The sequence below is a fragment of the Muntiacus reevesi genome, chromosome 3 (assembly GCF_963930625.1).
Source record: "Muntiacus reevesi chromosome 3, mMunRee1.1, whole genome shotgun sequence".
Taxonomy (NCBI): Eukaryota; Metazoa; Chordata; class Mammalia; order Artiodactyla; family Cervidae; genus Muntiacus; species Muntiacus reevesi.
Window position 1 is genome coordinate 186,439,589 of NC_089251.1, and position 17,258 is coordinate 186,456,846.

Here is a 17,258-nt window from a genome sequence, read left to right on the forward strand (position 1 = left end):
AAAGGAAAGAGGCACATGGGGATAACCCCTTGTCCTAAGCCTTCTCCATTGTGCATCTGATTGTGAGAGCATCTCATGCCTGGAGCTGTGACAGTCACCTTGTACATATGGTGACAGATTGGGGACAAAAGCCAGCCCTCTGTGCAGGCAGGAACAGATGGATGGGTAGGGTGTGAATCCTTGGAGACACCAAATTTAACTTGGTCTTCTCACAAACTAAACAATAAATGCCCTTGTTTTTCAGGTTTTTGGTTTCCTACAGTCAAAAATATCATAACTGATTTGGGGGCTGGGTAAAGAGAATGTGGTAAGCCAGTTACTGTCAAGTACGTTTTTAAATACAAAGGCAAAACATGCATTCTGAGATTTCTCTTTATAGGACATACATATATTTTGGACAGTATCTGATTTCTGTTTTCTATAATTTTTTTTTAAAAAAATGGACTCTGGGGCGGGGGGGAAATGAGACGCAGGACAACAGCTGGTGATAAAAGTAAATTGAGGTGAAGATGGAGCTAGTTGAGATCAGATATGCAGATAGACCTGATAAGAAAGGTGTGAAGTGTCAGAGTCTAAAACTGCAAAAGCAGAATTATTATCTGAAATCTGTGATGTGGAAGATAAATAAGAGAAGCTATTAGAAATGCACATTTAAAGAAAGGACAAGAAGATAGAGATGAAAGAGAAAAGAATATGAAACAGGAGATAGATCCACTGTACCCCCACCCACAGTAAGCAATTCAAGTTGGGTCCTTGTGGACACGAACTCCAAAATATCAATAGGAGGACAACTGAGAGAGGAACTTGGGCCCTGTCCAGATAAGAAATAAGAGACCACATATTTCTATATTTCTAAAATGGAAGGACTGAACCTGTTGGTCCCAGGTCTCCTTGGACTGTTCAATCGCTAAGTCATGTCAAACTCTTTGTGACCCCGTGGACTGCAGCACACCAGGCTTCCATGTCCTTCACTATTTCCCAGAGTTTGCTCAAACTCATGTCTGTTGAGCCGGTGAGTAATCTAACCACCTCATCCTCTGTCGCCGCCGTCCCCTCCTGTTCTCAATCTTTCCAAGCATCAGGGTCTTTTCCAATGAATCGGTTCTTCCCATCAGTGGCCAAAATCCTTCCTGGACTAAAAAGGTCTTAGTTGGCAGAGGTGTGAAAAAGCTAAGACAATTAGTAGCTTCATAGTTGCATGACTTAGCGACTAAACAACAAGAAGTTGCACCAGTCAGGATCATAATTAAATCATCCAGCGTGGGCAGAGAAGTTTAATAAATTCCAAGAGTGAAGGTGAGAACAAAGAAGACAATAATTATCTAAATCTACCAGAGCATCTAATCTGCAAGTAGATTGGAGTACCAGAAGGCAAAAGGAAGACAGTGGCTACAGGTACTTAACCAGAGGCTTAGAAGTCTTTTTCTCCCTTCTGAATAAGAGCTTCAAGTCTTGGAGTGGCTCACTCATCCACCTGCAATTTTCAGGAATTTTCACCTGGGTCCCCCTGATCCTGTGGAGATTTGGAGAAAGGGGAGGATTCACAGGGATGGCTGGAATGTGGGTCTTCAGGTTCCTGTAACCTATCAGTGGAGACAGGTTTAATCCTAGACAGATGAACCCAGCTGATGACATCCTGGAGTTTAACTGCTGCAGAGGTGCTCAGAAAGACTGGTAAGAACCTTCCGTTTTGCGAGAAGCTGGTCGCTGGGGACTCATTTTTCGAGGTTTTTCAGGGTTTACAACAGGGGGCCTGGGACTGTCATCTGGAGTGGGCTACACTCTGTTGCTGTATTCTTGTATTGCCTTCTGAACCTGGCCTAGGTTTATAATGTATTTAAGTTGAGCCTGGGTTTCTGGGTCAGTTAAGATGTCCAGAGTAAGGAATGGCCTTCCGAATATCATTTCAAAATGGCTTAACTTGGTGGTTGCTGTAGGAGCTGCCCTGACCCTTAAGAGGGCTATTGCCCGCAGGTGATGCCATGACTCTTGACATTTCCTGATGGAGTTTGCCCAGGATTTTCTTTAGTCTGTTCCACTTCTCCTGAGGACTGAGGTCTCCAGGATGAATGGAGGTGGTATTTATTTCCTAAAGCCTGTGAAAGCTGTTAAGTGACCTTTGCAACTGAAGGCCCATTGTCACTCTGGAGGTGATGGGGCAATCCAAATCTAGGAATAATTTCCTCTAGGAGAGCCTTAGCCACTTCAGTTGCCTTCTCTGATCTAGTGGGGGAAAGCCTCTGTCCATCCAGTAAAAGTATCTATAAAGACTAATATATATTTGAAGTCCTGGAAAGAGGGCATCTGAGTGAAATCTATTAACTTAGCTAGTCCTGTCTCCTGGGTAATTCCCACCACACTGGACTGGGCTTAAGAGGGGGAGGCTTGAGGTTATCTCCTGGATTATGGGTGGTACAGAGGGCACAGGCTCAAGTAACTCTTTTAATCATCTCTGGGAGCCTTTTCCCTGTAAAAAAAAAAAAAAGTCAGAAGACAATCATAGACATTGCATCTCTCCCCAGATGGAGAGAATCATGTAACCCTTTAATAATTTTTTCATTGGTCAGAGAGATATATGAGCAACTTCAGGCCTATATACCACCAGTCATCTGTTCCTTAAGGTCCCCCCTCTGTCTTGGGCGCAGATCTCTCCTAAAGTCCAGTGCCTGGGTATAACGTTAAAAGGGGAAGGGATGGGATTAATGCCTTTTCGATTACGGGTATCTGGGCTGCTTCCTTTGCTTTCTGATCTGCCCCGTCGTTTCCTTGGGAAATTTGAGAAGTTCCCTTCTGATACCTGCTGCTGTGGATGACTGCTGCCTGTTTTGGTTGTTGAGCCATCTCTATGAGATGTAAAATCTTAGCCCCATATTTTATAGGGGAATTTCTTGCATTTAGAAGTTTTCTCTCTTTCCAGGTAGCTGCACGGGTGTGTAAGACAAGGAAGGCATATCTTGAATCTGTACATAGGTTTACAGTCTTTCCTTCCCCTAGGGTTAAGGTTCAGGTGAGCGCTGTGTTTTGCTTCTGTGACGCTGTGGGTGCTCATGATGGCATAGCCTGCCCTCTTGACTCCATCTTTGATGAAATTGCTGCCATCGGTAAAACCAGTCTTCCTTTTTTTCCTACGGCTTCATCTGCTAGGTCAGACCTGCAGGCACAGAGCCGGTCAAGGGTTTTGAGACAAGAATGTGTTAGCTCTGGGCTTTCGGCAGGCATTAAGGAGCGAGGTTAAGAGGATGGCAAGTTTTGAAGGTTAGCTCTGGGAAGTCAAAGAGCAAAGCCTGGTACTTAATAAGGCAGCCTTCAGTTAGCCAATGGTGGCCTTTTATCTCTAGGATCCCTTGCACTTGAGGGATCTGGCCTTCCGTTGTTGTCCAAAAGTAAGCTTGTTAACATCTTCCACTAATAAAGCTGTGGCAGCTACTGCCCAGAGGCCCCCAGGCCAGCCTCAACCACAGAGTCTAGTTGTTTGGAAAATTCTCCTATAGGCTGAAGAACTCCTAGCTTCTGTATAAGGACCCCCAGAGCTGTCTCCTGCTTTTCAGCCATGTAGAAGTTGAATGGCTTCTTCAGATTGGGAAGCCTGAGAGCGGGGCCTCTAGTGAGGCCCTACTTGATATCTTAAAAGTCTTTTCCTGTTCTCTGTTCCAAAGTAACAGTTCTGTATCTGGTCCTTAAACGGCTTCTTACAGGGGCTTAGACATAAGCCTGAATCCTAGAATCCGTATTCTACAAAATCCTAACATGCCGCAAAAGACAGAGATTTTCCTTTGCCTTTGAAATACTTTGGCCTAATATAGCTTGTTTTCTATCTGGATATAACTGTATACTTCCAGGGTTTATTATGTATCCCAGATAGTTAACTTGTTGTTTTGAGATTGATGCCTTTGTCTGAGAGACTCTCTAGCTCTGGATCCCAAGGAAATGAAGGACTTCAATGATATTTTGATCTTAGCCTCCATGGAGGGACTACATACTAATAGGTCATCCATGTACTGTAGCAGAGCACCCTTTTTAAGGTGTATTTCCCTTATTTCCTTTCCAAAAGTCTGGGCAAAAAAGTGTTCAGTTCTGTTCAGTTCAGTTGCTCAATTATGTCCAACTCTGTGACTCCATGGACTGCAACACGCCAGGCTTCCCTGTCCATCACCAACTCCCGGAGTCCACCCAAACTCATGTCCACTGAGTCGGTGATGCCATCCAACCATCTCATCCTCTGTCGTCCCCTTCTCCTCCTGCCCTCAATCTTTCCCAGCATCGGGGTCTTCTCAAATAAGTCAGCTCGTCACATTAGGTGGCCAGAGTACTGGAGTTTCAGCTTCAACATCAGTCCTTCCAGTGAACACCCAGGACTGATCTCCTTTAGAATGGACTGGTTGGATCTCCTTGCAGCCCAAGGGACTCTCAAGAGTCTTCTCCAACACCACAGTTCAAAAGCATCAATTCTTCAGTGCTCAGCTTTCTTTATAGTCCAGCTCTCACATCCATACATGACTACTGGAAAAACCATAGCTTTGACCAGATGGACCTTTGCTGTCCTGAAACTCCTGAGGCAATATTGTCCAGGTATATTGTTGCCTTTGGCGTGAGTCAAGGTTAGTCCGCTCAAAGGCAAACAGATATTGTGATGATGAATGAATTGGGATGCAAAAAAGGCATTCTCGAGATCCAGCACAGTAAACCATTTAGCATCCTCAGGGATCTGGGCTAATATGTTGTAAGGTTGGCCATGAAGGGATGTATGGGGACCATTACACAGTGGTGACACATTTACTGCTCTGAGGTCTTGTACCATCATATATCCCCCATTTGGTTTAACAACTGGCAGAGGAGGAATATTGCATGGAGACTGTCAGGGCAGCAAGGTATCTTAAGACTTTATCCCCGAGAGGTTGTAAACCCTTCTTCACTTCCAACTTTATGAAGTGTTGTTAGGATAGGCAGCTTCTGGTCCAAGGTGTTCTGGTCCATTCTTACAGATGGAGCATTTATGGAGCTTCCAGGGTTTCCTTTGTCCCATGTTGAAGGAGCCGCTGCTTGTAGAATATGACTGGGATGGAGACCTTGTTCCTGTGACTGGTCTGTGTCACAGGCAAGATGAGAAGCTGCTCAGGGCCTCCTAACTGGAGTATTGCCTGAGGGAGCTCAGGTCTCTCCCCCGCAGAGGGTGGGACCCTTAGATATAGCTAAAAGGACACGTGACATCAACCACTGCTCACACTTGCAAGTGAGAGGCCCTGTAAAGGGATGGCCGTGAGGCTTTCTGTCCACCCCAGTCACAGTACAGCTTGTGGAGGAAAGAGGTCCAGTGTGAATTTATTTATTCACTTAACAGATATTTACTGAAGACTGCTCCTGTGCCAAAGACTAGAGGTGAGAATACAGATGTTAGGGAAAGGAGAGTTCTTGCCTCAGAGTCTTCCTGTGTGAGAGGGGAAGACAAACAGGTCAATAACTAAGTGACTTACTGATGTGCCTTCATATGTCTGGAACCCCATATTCTGTGCACAGTGGGAGCCCAGAAGGGTCGAGGGTGTCAGGCCAGGCACCCTGGGAGTGGTGGCGCTTGAAATGACTCTTGAGTGATGGGTCAGGATTACAGGTGTTCGGGAAGGAGGAGCTGGGAGCAGGGAGAACGCAGATGCAAGGCCACTTGGGGGCCCCTGCAAGTTTTTCTCCAGCAAAACATGAAGTAGGAGGTCTTTTCAATGTGTGAAGCCTTCACAGTTGGTCAAGCTGCATAATGACCTGGCCGCCTGCCAAAACCAGAACCTGTGTGTGCACGCTTTCCAGTCTGTTGTTGAAGTCAGTCTTCCGGCAAGTGTCTGTTGTGTGTTCCTTTACGTATTTATGATATAATAGGCACATGGGGAAGAACAGGAGAGAAGAAAATGGGCACAAAGTCAGATATTGTGAAAGATGGAGTGTTGCGGGTGCAAGCCAGTTAGAGTTGTGGTTTCGTCTGAGTCACCGTGAGTGGCAGACAATGCGGCTATTGTTGTGGAAGTGGCTGCAGCCGCCTCGCCTGTGGGAGCTGGCCATCCTTTGTGCCAGGGATGTGGGTCTCAGTGCTCATTTGCATAAAGCCTCTGGGTTGTGATCACATCTTTAATAGGAACAGTTTTACTTGATTATCTTATTAAGGAATTATCCTTGCTCCAAAGGAACACAACTGGTCTATTAATAACAAAGCGGCCAGACTCAGAGGGTAGGCATGACCCAGCAGCCTGTGGGTACCACTTAGAAGTTTCTAGATAATTTCTACTTCTGTGATGTCCATGAAAGGCTGAGACTCCCCTACGGCACCCTTATGGGGACTCAGGGATATAGAGAATGGCTCTCGTGAAGCAAATTCATGGGCAGAATGGCCAGGAATGCTAAACTTCACCATGAACTGGAAGTGCGGACTGACTTCAGGGCTGGATGTGTGTTGAAAAGGCTCTAATTGTGATTCCTCACCCTCCTCTCTCCTTCAGCGCTGGCTGCTTCTCCTCTGTCCACCCCAGACCCTGTCCTGCCCCAGACTCTGCCATTCATGATTGAGCAGCCATTCTTTCTCTTTCCTCCTGGTCTCTGTCAGATTTTGGGGGAAAGTCATCTCTGCTTTCTGGCATCCATAGGGTAGCATCCTGCTTCTATCACCAGCAACCAAAAGGTAGATACAGAAAAAAACAAAACAAAAACAAAAAACCCCCACTCTATGTCTTTCTTCATTCTATGTATATGGTAAAGTAGCACCAGGAAAATTTCCCGTGGGGGAAGTCCGAAAGTGTCACAGGGTTGAGATCTTGGAAGACGTGGGGACTAGCCTTCCACCCTAAATTAAAATTCCAAATGTTGAATGGGCAGCTTTAGAACCATAATGGACCTCAGCAGTAATAAGCAGCAGTGAGATGAATGGGGAAACTAGTTCGGGGCGGTAACCCTTAAAGCATATAACAAGGAAGATATACTCTTCAAATAACATTCAGACAATGAAGACCTTAGCTTAATTCTATAGCGTATAACCTGTGTTGGTATCCCCTCACCCATGTGATAATAGGGTCATGGAGTGCAAAAATTTTTTAAATAGTTTATTTAATTTATCTATCTATGGCTGTGCTGGGTCTTCATGGCTCAGGGGCTTTTCTCTAGTTGTGAGCAGGGGCTGCTCTCTCGTTGCAGTGCTCAGGCTTCTCATTGCAACGGCTTCTGGTTGCAGAGCTTGGGCTCCAGGGTGTGCGGGCTTCAACAGTTGCAGCTCCCAGGCTCTAGAACACAGGATCAATAAGTGTAGCGTGCAAGCTTAGTTGCTCCACGGCATGTGGGATCTTCCCGGGACAAGGATTGAACCTGTGTCTCCCGCATGGGCAGGCAGATTCTTTACCAATGAGCCAGCAGGGAAGCCCGGGATGCAGTTGTTGAAGGCAAATTGCCAAATAAATAGGTGATTGTTCAGTCATTAAGCTGTCTCCAACTTTTTTCGACCCCATGGACTGCAGCATGCCAAGCTTCTCTGTCCATCACCAACTCCCAGAGCTTGCTCAAAATCATGTGCATTGAGTCGGTGATGCCATCCAACCATCTCATCCTCTGTTGTCCCCTTCTCCTCCCGCCTTCAATCTTTCCCAGCATCAGGGTCTTTTCCAATGAGTAAGTTCTTCACTTCAGGTGGCCAGAGTATGGGAGTTTCAGCTTCAGCATCAGTCCTTCCAATGAATATTCAGGATTGATTTGTTTTAGGATTGATTGGTTTCATCTTCTTGCAGTCCAAGGGACTCTCAAGTATCTTCTCCAACACCAGAGTTCAAAAAGCATCACTTTTTTGGTGGGACAGCCAGGGCCTGGGGCATGTCATCCAGCTATGCTGAGTGGTTGAAGGGCATGTCCCTGCCAGCGAGGGCCTGACGAAATGTGGTCCACTGAGACGGAAATGGGAGAGCATCTCAGTATTCTTGCCCCAAGAACCCCATGCACAGTATGAAAAGATGGATCGATCGATAGATAATATTGTGATATCTAATTTTTAAAAACTTGTGATTTTGTACAGATAATTTTTTATCAATTCATATGGAGACAATTTTATTATATCTCTGAAGAATTGTACTCAGCACTAGCTGCTGGATATCAAGAGGGCCGTTGAAAAACTGGGATGGTTTCTAGACCCTTTTCACACACCCTGGTCTGTCAGTGTCCTATGAACCCTGAATAAAAGAACGAGGCATATGAAGTTAAGTCCAGAAAGCTGAAGAAACGGCTACGCCTCTGTTCTGTCAGGAGCTTTCCCCCCTAGACCACGAGAAGCTGGGCTTGGGACTTGTACCTTCCTCCAGCCGCTTTCCCCCTTACTCCACCACCCCAACTCTCTCTAAAGTAGAATAGCAGAGCATCAAGGAGTATCTTGATGTATCTCAAAGGGTCTTTCTATAGGGAAGCACTGTTTCCCATCCAACAAGAGGGAGAAACTAAGGAAGGGAAAGGAGGAGGACCATGTGGCAAAGACATTTTCTGCTACTCACCCAGCTCTGGCATCTCTTCCCCCAAGTCCTTGACTCAATACTTTCACACAGCTCTCTGCCCCTCTAAATCCCCTCTGAGGGGCCTCCTGCAACCTGCTCCCCAGGTGCATCACCCTCCAGAATCACTTATTTCTCCAATCTGAATGTTGGAGGTGAATCGCCAAAGCACACACCCTAACCCACACGTCAGACTTAGATAAAATGAACAATGACAAGAAGAGATACAGAGCAATACAATATTCTTATCCGAATAGGAAAATCTGACCCAAATCTCCTTTTGGTAGAAAAATTTGTAGCTGAGAATTTTAAGATTATGTGGGAAAATAATTTATGTGGAAATTGAGGGCTTAAGACTGCTGTAAAGTGATTTTGCACATGAAAATTAAGAGACATGATAAATAATAGAGATATCACTAGAATGTTAAGTTTCTTGGGGGGGAAGAACCACATTTGTTTTGTTTCACTGTGTTACATATAAAGAGATAACACCTGCTGTGTAGGGATTTTACATATTTGTTTTCCGATTAGCTGGACAAGTTGCTGAGGTAGTTTCGTTTTAAAAGTTTGTGTTCACAATGCTCATACATCAACTTTATTTTATTGTGGATTATTGCATTTTTATGCAACATTTTGCCATTTCCCTTCAGTTGTTAACCTCAAAAGAATGGAACAATATAAAGCCCCTCTTGTTCTTCCTTCCCACCCCTTCTTTCTGACCCAGCCCCGATTTTGTGAAGGCACTCACACCCTGGTCTTTCCCATCACCCTCTTGTGTTTCAGCAAAAGCCAGGGGTGGCTGGATTTTGGCCAAGAGAACAGGAGGGCAGGTTTTCCCAGATGCTGGGCTTCATTTTTCCCCAGATTCCACACTCGACAGACTGAGGCCCGTCCAGAGACTGCTTCCCTCAGTATTCCGCCCTCAGGGTTTGCCTTAGACAGCAGGACCTGAATTTCCAGGCTCTCTGAATTTCCAATCTAACACCAAGGCAGGAACAAAACCGTGTTCTTGCTTGTTCAGTCCCCATCATCTGTCATCTGCTTATCTCACATATGGGTCTGCTCAAAACGAAAACCAACATCACATCACACACACACACACACACACACACACACAAACAAAAACCGTATAAATGTCTCCACGCCATCCTCCCCGAAAATGAAAGAGAAAAGATTTTTCCTTCCTTATCTAATCATGTTTTGGTTAGTGTATTATTTGACTATAATTATATGTGTTTATGGTTCTCCCTAGTTGCCCAGCTGGTAAAGAATCCGCCTGCAATGCAGGAGACCTGGGTTTGATCCCTGGGTTGGGAAGATCCCCGGGAGAAGGGAACAGGTCCCCACTCCAGTGTTCTGGCCCAGAGAATTCCATGGACTGGATAGTACATTGGGTGACAGAGTCAGACATGACTGAGTGACTTCCACATATATGTGTTTATAATCAGTGCTATGGAAAATGTACTTAGACAAGGTTGTCTCCATCAGACGCGATTCAGAACTGACCTGTTTCTTCTCTCTGCTCACAGGTTGTGGCATGTATACGCTCCTGTCGTCTGTCACAGCTGCTGTCAGTGGCTTCCTGGTGGGGTATGAACTTGGCATCATCTCTGGGGCTCTTCTGCAAATAAGAACCTTGTTAGCCCTGACCTGCCATGAGCAGGAAATGGTGGTGAGCTCCCTGCTTATCGGGGCCCTCCTGGCCTCTCTAATCGGAGGGGTCCTGATTGACAGGTACGGGAGAAGGGCCGCCATCATTTTGTCCTCCTGCCTTCTTGGACTTGGGAGCCTGGTCTTGATTACCAGCTTATCTTACACCACTCTTATAGGGGGGCGCATTGCTATCGGAGTTTTCATTTCACTCTCCTCCACCGCCACTTGTGTCTACATTGCAGAAATTGCTCCCCAACACAGAAGAGGCCTTCTCGTGTCACTGAACGAGCTGATGATTGTCATCGGCATTCTTTTTGCCTACATTTCAAATTATGCATTTGCCAACATTTCCCATGGCTGGAAATACATGTTCGGCCTTGTTATTCCCTTGGGAGTTTTGCAAGCCATTGCAATGTACTTTCTTCCTCCAAGTCCTCGATTTCTGGTGATGAAGGGACACGAGGAAGCTGCTAGTAAGGTTCTTGGAAAGCTGAGAGCTATCTCGGATACAATGGATGAACTCACTGTGATAAAGTCTTCCCTGAAAGATGAATATCAGTACAGTTTTTGGGATCTTTTTCGTTCAAAAGACAACATGAGGACCCGAATCATGATAGGCTTAACACTAGTATTTTTTGTACAGATCACTGGCCAGCCAAACATATTATTCTATGCATCTACTGTTTTGAAGTCCGTTGGCTTCCAAAGCAATGAGGCAGCTAGCCTCGCCTCCACGGGGGTTGGGGTCGTCAAGGTCATCAGCACCATCCCAGCCACCCTTCTCGTAGACCAGGTTGGGAGCAAAACCTTCCTGTGTATCGGTTCCTCTGTGATGGCAGCTTCGTTGGTGACCATGGGCATCGTGAATCTCAACATCCACATGAACTTCACCAGTATCTGCAGAAACCATAGTCCTATCAACCAGTCCTTGGATGAGTCTGTGTTTTATGGACCAGGTAACTTGTCAGCCAGCAATGACACTCTTAGAGAATCCTTTAAAGGGATGACTTTCCACAGCAGAAGCTCACCGAGGCCCAGGAGAAATGACATGGTCGGGAGAGGAGAAACGACCCTGGCATCGTTACCAAATGCTGGACTAAGCCAAACTGAATACCAGATCGTCACAGACTCTGCAGATATCCCCACTTTTTTGAAATGGCTTTCTTTAGCCAGCTTGCTTGTTTACGTTGCTGCCTTTTCAATTGGTCTAGGACCAAGTAAGTATTTTAGCTTTTATTCCTTCCCTCTCTCGCCTTATGAATGTTACCAATTACTTTTGACCAGTCAGAACATCCTACTGCTATAATACTTCATACATGGAAATACTAGAAGCAAGCCAGGAATAGTTTTGGCCACCTCGTGTTTCTGGTAATGAGGAAAATACACCTGTCTTATATCTGCTTTGTGAAATGTGCAGGGCTAGTATTCAACCAATGAGGAGCTTCCCGTTATCTGTCACATGAAGATGCTTTACTATCAATTAATTGGGAAGGAATCAGACCTCAAAAGATATGTTGCTCAAGAGAATATATTGTTTTATGAAGTCTAAGTTTACTGGGACATTTTCTTCTGTATAATTCTCTAGTTTTTTGAAGGTGGAAGAAAAAAATTGTGTTTAGATTTTTTCAAAGACACAATAATGGATACATTCCAGTAATAATGAAGAAGGGAATTAAGAAGGAATTATTTGGGGAAGGATGATATTTGATCACTTGAATAACCTCCCAGGACACTTTACTCTGTTAAATGGGGGAATGGGAGTCCATGTATTCCCATTGAAACCAGTGCAAACAGTCTGCAGGGAGGTAGCTACAAAACTGTTTTATTTGATATAGTCGGTCTATTGCAATGACAAAGTTTAACTACTTCTCTTGAGCAAACTTTACCTAGGGTTTGCTAGAATAGGTTGGTTGTTGCAGTTCTTTAATCTTTTAGCTTCTCATCCAAACTCTAAACCTCTGTGTAGAGAAGTTGTGAAAACTCTTTTTTTTTTTTGCACCTCACTGGAAAATGATGGGCTTAAAAATCAAGGGCAGTCTTTCACTACCACCCTCAGCTTCCATCTGCATCTCTCTCTCTCCCTTCTCATTCTTCTCCATCCCTCTTTCTTTCTCCCTCCTTTCTTTCTTCATGTACAGAGTTGATATTGAAATGTTTATTTACAATGATCAAGGAGCAAATAGATTTGCTCCAAAAAAGGGAAGCGCTAGAAGCTCAGGAATAATAAGAAGATGTGGGCTCTGTTGAAGGAATTTCATGAACATGTGCAGCTGCCAGACACTGGATAGTGTTTCTGGAAAAGGGCTTGACCTAGTGATCCACTGTTAGCTCTTCATTGAAATAATGTAGATTGAGTGACTAATTGTTTTAATAGCCAGGAACTTACTGAAGCTGAAACTCCAATACTTTGGCCACCTCCTGCAAAGAGTTGACTCATTGGAAAAGACCCTGATGCTGGGAGGGATTGGGGGCGGGAGGAGAAGGGGACGACAGAGGATGAGATGGCTGGATGGCATCACCGACTCAATGGGCTTGAGTTTGAGTAAACTCCGGGAGTTTGTGATGGACAGGGAGGCCTGGCGTGCTGCAATTCATGGGGTTGCAAAGAGTCAGACACGACTGAGTGACTGAACTAACTAACTAACTATGCTCAATGATAGTAATGAGCAAGACAGATATTGTGCTATCTTCAAGGAGGTTTTGGTTGAATGGATTGAGCTATGCTCCCTGTGTCTGCTTCATTCTGTTCAGCAATCAGCAGGTTTAGCCTGCTTAATCTGAGTTCATTAACGACTGGACTTGCACATGGCCAATGTGGCCTTTCCTCCAACTCTCTGCTTCCTCATCTTTTAGCTTCTACTCCTACTTCTTTGTGAGATCAGCCTGTAGATATTGGTTCATTCAGATTCCAGAGAAGGAATCTGGTCTACACTGCTCTTTGCTGTGCCGAGTCATAAGTGGTTGTTCTTGGGTAAGCAGCAATGGCTAGATCAGATCACATGATCTAAAGCCTTGATGTCCTGAAGCTGGTCCTTTCTTTTGCAATGTGGGGAGGCAGATTTCCCCATAAAGGACTGTGCTCCGGAAGCTAGGGGAAACACTGCAGTACCATCAGCCCCTGATCTCTCTGGCAGATTCCTGGCCCCTGATACTGCTCCTTAAGCCTGAAAATGACGAATGCCATTAACGAACAGTTTCCTGGAAACAAGTTTCTACCATTATTTCAGGATTCAATTACTTGGGTGTGTACCTGTGAGACGCTTATTTTAATCAGCTTGGGTCGCCATGGCTTAGAGAACAAACATTAATTTCTCACAGTCTGGAGGCTGGGAAGCTCAAGATCAGGAGTTAGGAGATTCAGTTCTTGGCAGCTTCCTCTTCCTGTGTTGTAGAGGCAGACTTCTTGCTGTGTTGAAGATAGACTGAGATAGGAGAGAAGTAGCTATATCTTTTGTGTCTCTTATTATGAGGGTACTAATTCCATCACAGAAACTTCACCCTTATGACCTAATTACTTCCCAAAGGCCCCATTCCAAATGTCATCACAATGGGGTTTAGGGTTTGGAGAGCTATAAAATGCAGCAATAACAATGCTTACGTATCAACTCTGATACAACAGCTAATGAAATAAATGAGTAAGCACCTTTTAAAAATTATTTTCAAAAACTCTTTAAAGTCTACTGGAAGGGCAAGATATGAGTGTTAGCTTTTACCAAGAAACAACTTAGCCTTGTCTGTGGACCTTTCTATATCAATCAGTACAATAATCTTTGCTCACTTGATAAACTTAAGGTGGTATTTATTGCTCCATTGATTTGCTTTGCGGCATCTTTTTCCCCTCTGTGCTTAGTTGCTCAGTCGCGTCCGACTCTTTGTGACCCCACAGACTGTAACCCGCCAGCTTCCTCCGTTCATGGGGATTCTCCAGGCGAGAATACTGGAGTGGGTTGCCATGCCCTCCTCCAGGGGATCTTCCCAACCCAGAGATCTAACTCAGGTCTCCCGCATTGCAAGCAGATTCTTTACTGTCTGAGCCACCGGGGAAGCCCTTTTTCACCTATATATTTATCATAAAACTAAAAATATTTCCTTTTTGCATCAGTTTTCTGGATCCAATCTTTTGAAATATCACAGGTCAACTAAGAATCTAAGAAAAGAATGCCTTTTTTGTTTGTTTTCATTCAGAGAACTTCTCACATTGGCAGAGATTAATACATGCTACACATTATAATATGAGAAACATTGATTTTAAACTCCCAGAGCCAAGCTGTTCATGATAAGAATCCTCCTGAGCTCATGCTCCTCTTCTTCTCCTTAGTTTTTGGATAACTTTGTAAGTGCAGTGATTCTTCAGTTACACGCATATCTTTGATACATTACTATATTAAAGCAAGAGTTCCCCTTTTAGGAAGTTCAGTCTGATTTGGGGGGAAATTATTGGAGGCTGTTTATTATTTACCTTCTAAAATTCCTCAAATATGATTCTAAACTAATTTTAAATATATATATATATATGTATAATTTAGACTTTAGAGTCAACTAATATTATGTCAAACATTGCTCTAGGAATTTTTTTACATGTTTTGGCAGTTTCACAACAAGCCTGGGAGGAAGAAAATTCACCAGATTTTATAAATGAAGACACTGAATCTCAGAGAAGTTAAGTGACTTGCTCACATGAAAACATGTCTTGTTTATGAAATGGACAAGACAAACAGACAGAACTGTATTGGTCCTGATGGTAACCATTACTTGCTAGTTCAGTCTTCTCCTTGAAGATGTATTAAAAATAGGAATAAGTGAAAATGGTGTATTATTGTCCATTGCATGAAGTCATTAAATGAGCCACTGCATTTTATGCAAGATAGAGGTAGTCTCTTTTTCTGAAGCTCTGCTAGGTAAGTGAGCATGTACATTTTTTATAAGATTGAATTATGGGATAAAAGAGAAGGAAAATAATGATGAAATGCAGAAAGTTTTGACATGCATTTACTTGAATAACTAAACAATTAAGATATGTTTAGCATGTATATTGGTTGAAATTCAAGCTCAGCTCCAACAAACACCAAAATAAATGTAGCTTAAACAAGATAGGTGTTTCTTTCTCTCTCAGTTAACAGCTGGACCTGGGTAGTTTTGGGCGCTATGGAGGTTTCCAGCTCAGTCACCAGTAGCCAATAGATAGTGTCCCTAAACCTCATGGTAGCCTGAACTTTGATATTGGTTCCCGGTCTATCATGATGCCTATTTAGAAACATTAAGATGCATTTAAAAATTTCATCACCCTTTTCTGATAGCTGATGATCCCTTGAGAATAAGCGAAATGACAAGTACAGTCAATTAAAGGGAGGCTTGCTAGACAAAGGTCTGATGAGAAGACAGTGTGAGAAATTCTGTAAGAAAAGTAGAACCACTGTGAGTGATATGAGATAAGGAATTTTCTGCAGGGATTAGACATCACATAATTGTGGGAGCTGCTGAGAAAGCACAGATCTGGAAGGGACAGTTAGAGAAAAGAGAGAAGGTCACTCGTCAGGGCCTCAGAGGAAAGCTGGTGGAGTCTGGGAGGCCTCTGCCCTCTGTATCTGGATGCAGCCTGAAGTTTCTGCAGGTCAGCAGGGCAGGTGGGAGGAAAAGCTGGGCTTGGAGCAGGGGCAGCAAAGACCCGGGACCCTGCTAGGACAAGCAGGAATCCCTAAGGAGAAATGGGAACCCACATCTGTCGCTCACCACGTCAATTCTGATGATGCAGGCCACCTGCAGAAAACCGGTGTCCCTTTCCCCAGAGCCCTCCCATGTGCCTGGCCTGGTACTTGGAGAAGCTGGAGGAGGAGATCTGGGTGTACTGGCTGCTCCTCCATGCCAGCAAGGACAACCAGCATATCACAACTACTCATACATCCTGCACGGATGTCCAGGGCGCCAACCACCCAAGCACAGGGCTGTGTCACTTTGGCCTTCCAAGTCTCAGGCAAATTTCTCTTTTGGCCAACCCTCACCCGGAACTACATGGGGAAGGGAATTCTGGGAAATGTAGTTCCAGCTTAGCTAAATTGACACAGGACAAAATGGTCAGGTGATAAACTCGACTAAGAGAATAAATAAGAATCTGGAAAGCAATGTTTCAGAGGGTCAAAGGCTCTGTATTCTGTCTTCTGTGTAGACATTTATTTCTTTTAATTAAACATTACTTGTTAAAATATATGACTAGCTTCCATTCCATCTAGTTCTAAAAAAGAGGTTATTTCTTTACTGTCTCTCGGCTTTTGTTTCTTTAGCTATAAAACCAAAGACACTCTTTTGCTAATGCATGATAAAAGCTTTCATATTTATTTTCTCAGGAATGTTAATTGTCTCCCTTGAGCTGACGATCGTGACGTATCTCCAGTTCCATCACCTCGTGTGACTTCTTGTTGCTTTTTTTCCCAGTGAGTGCTGGACTTTTCCATTTTGATGCTTCACTGTCAGCTGAACACAAAGAAGCTGTTGCTGAATTCTTATTCCCTTTATGCCAAGAAGACTTGTCTTTGTTTTCCATGGGGTAGTCACTCTGCCAGTCACTCAGTTCCAATGCTCTGGGACCATTTCCCGATGGAGTCAAAGATCAAAAGTTCCTGGATTTTCCCTCAAAATGGACTCCTCTGTTCATATTGTCCTTCCCTTTTCTGCCATCCTCACCTATTCCTTATGGTCTCATCCTGAGATTACTGGGAAGCCCTTCTCGTGGTTCTTTCCCCTTCCAATCTTTTCCACGTACATCCATCCACCATACCAGTATTCCCTAAACAACCATGTTCCTCATGTAACCACAGCTCACAAATCTTCCATGACTTCCCACTTTCTTCCATATCAGAAAAGTCAAATCATTTTCAAGATGAAAAGAAGACTAGAAATGCTCTACTTTACATTTTCCTTTTATAAAAAAGAAACAAGAAATTCTGAGAGATTGAGATGACATAGATTTAGGACTAGATCTCTGGGTATCTATCTGAAGCCTAATTCCATTGTCTTTCTACTATGATATCACGCATCCTGGAAGGAAAGGAAGTGTGATTTTCAAGGCCCTCCATTATCCACCCAACTCAGCGTGGATGCATGACTCCAAGG

The 17,258-nt window shown here is 44.1% G+C and overlaps 1 protein-coding gene across 1 annotated transcript in view; it reads left to right on the forward strand.

Annotated features, from left to right (window-relative positions):
• SLC2A12 (solute carrier family 2 member 12) overlaps positions 1 to 17,258 on the forward strand; it is a 58,222-nt gene that overhangs the window by 11,543 nt on the left and 29,421 nt on the right. The window contains exon 2 of the mRNA XM_065931314.1: positions 10,028 to 11,368. Coding sequence (XP_065787386.1) covers positions 10,028 to 11,368 — 1,341 coding nt within the window. The remainder of the gene's footprint in view (positions 1 to 10,027; positions 11,369 to 17,258) is intronic.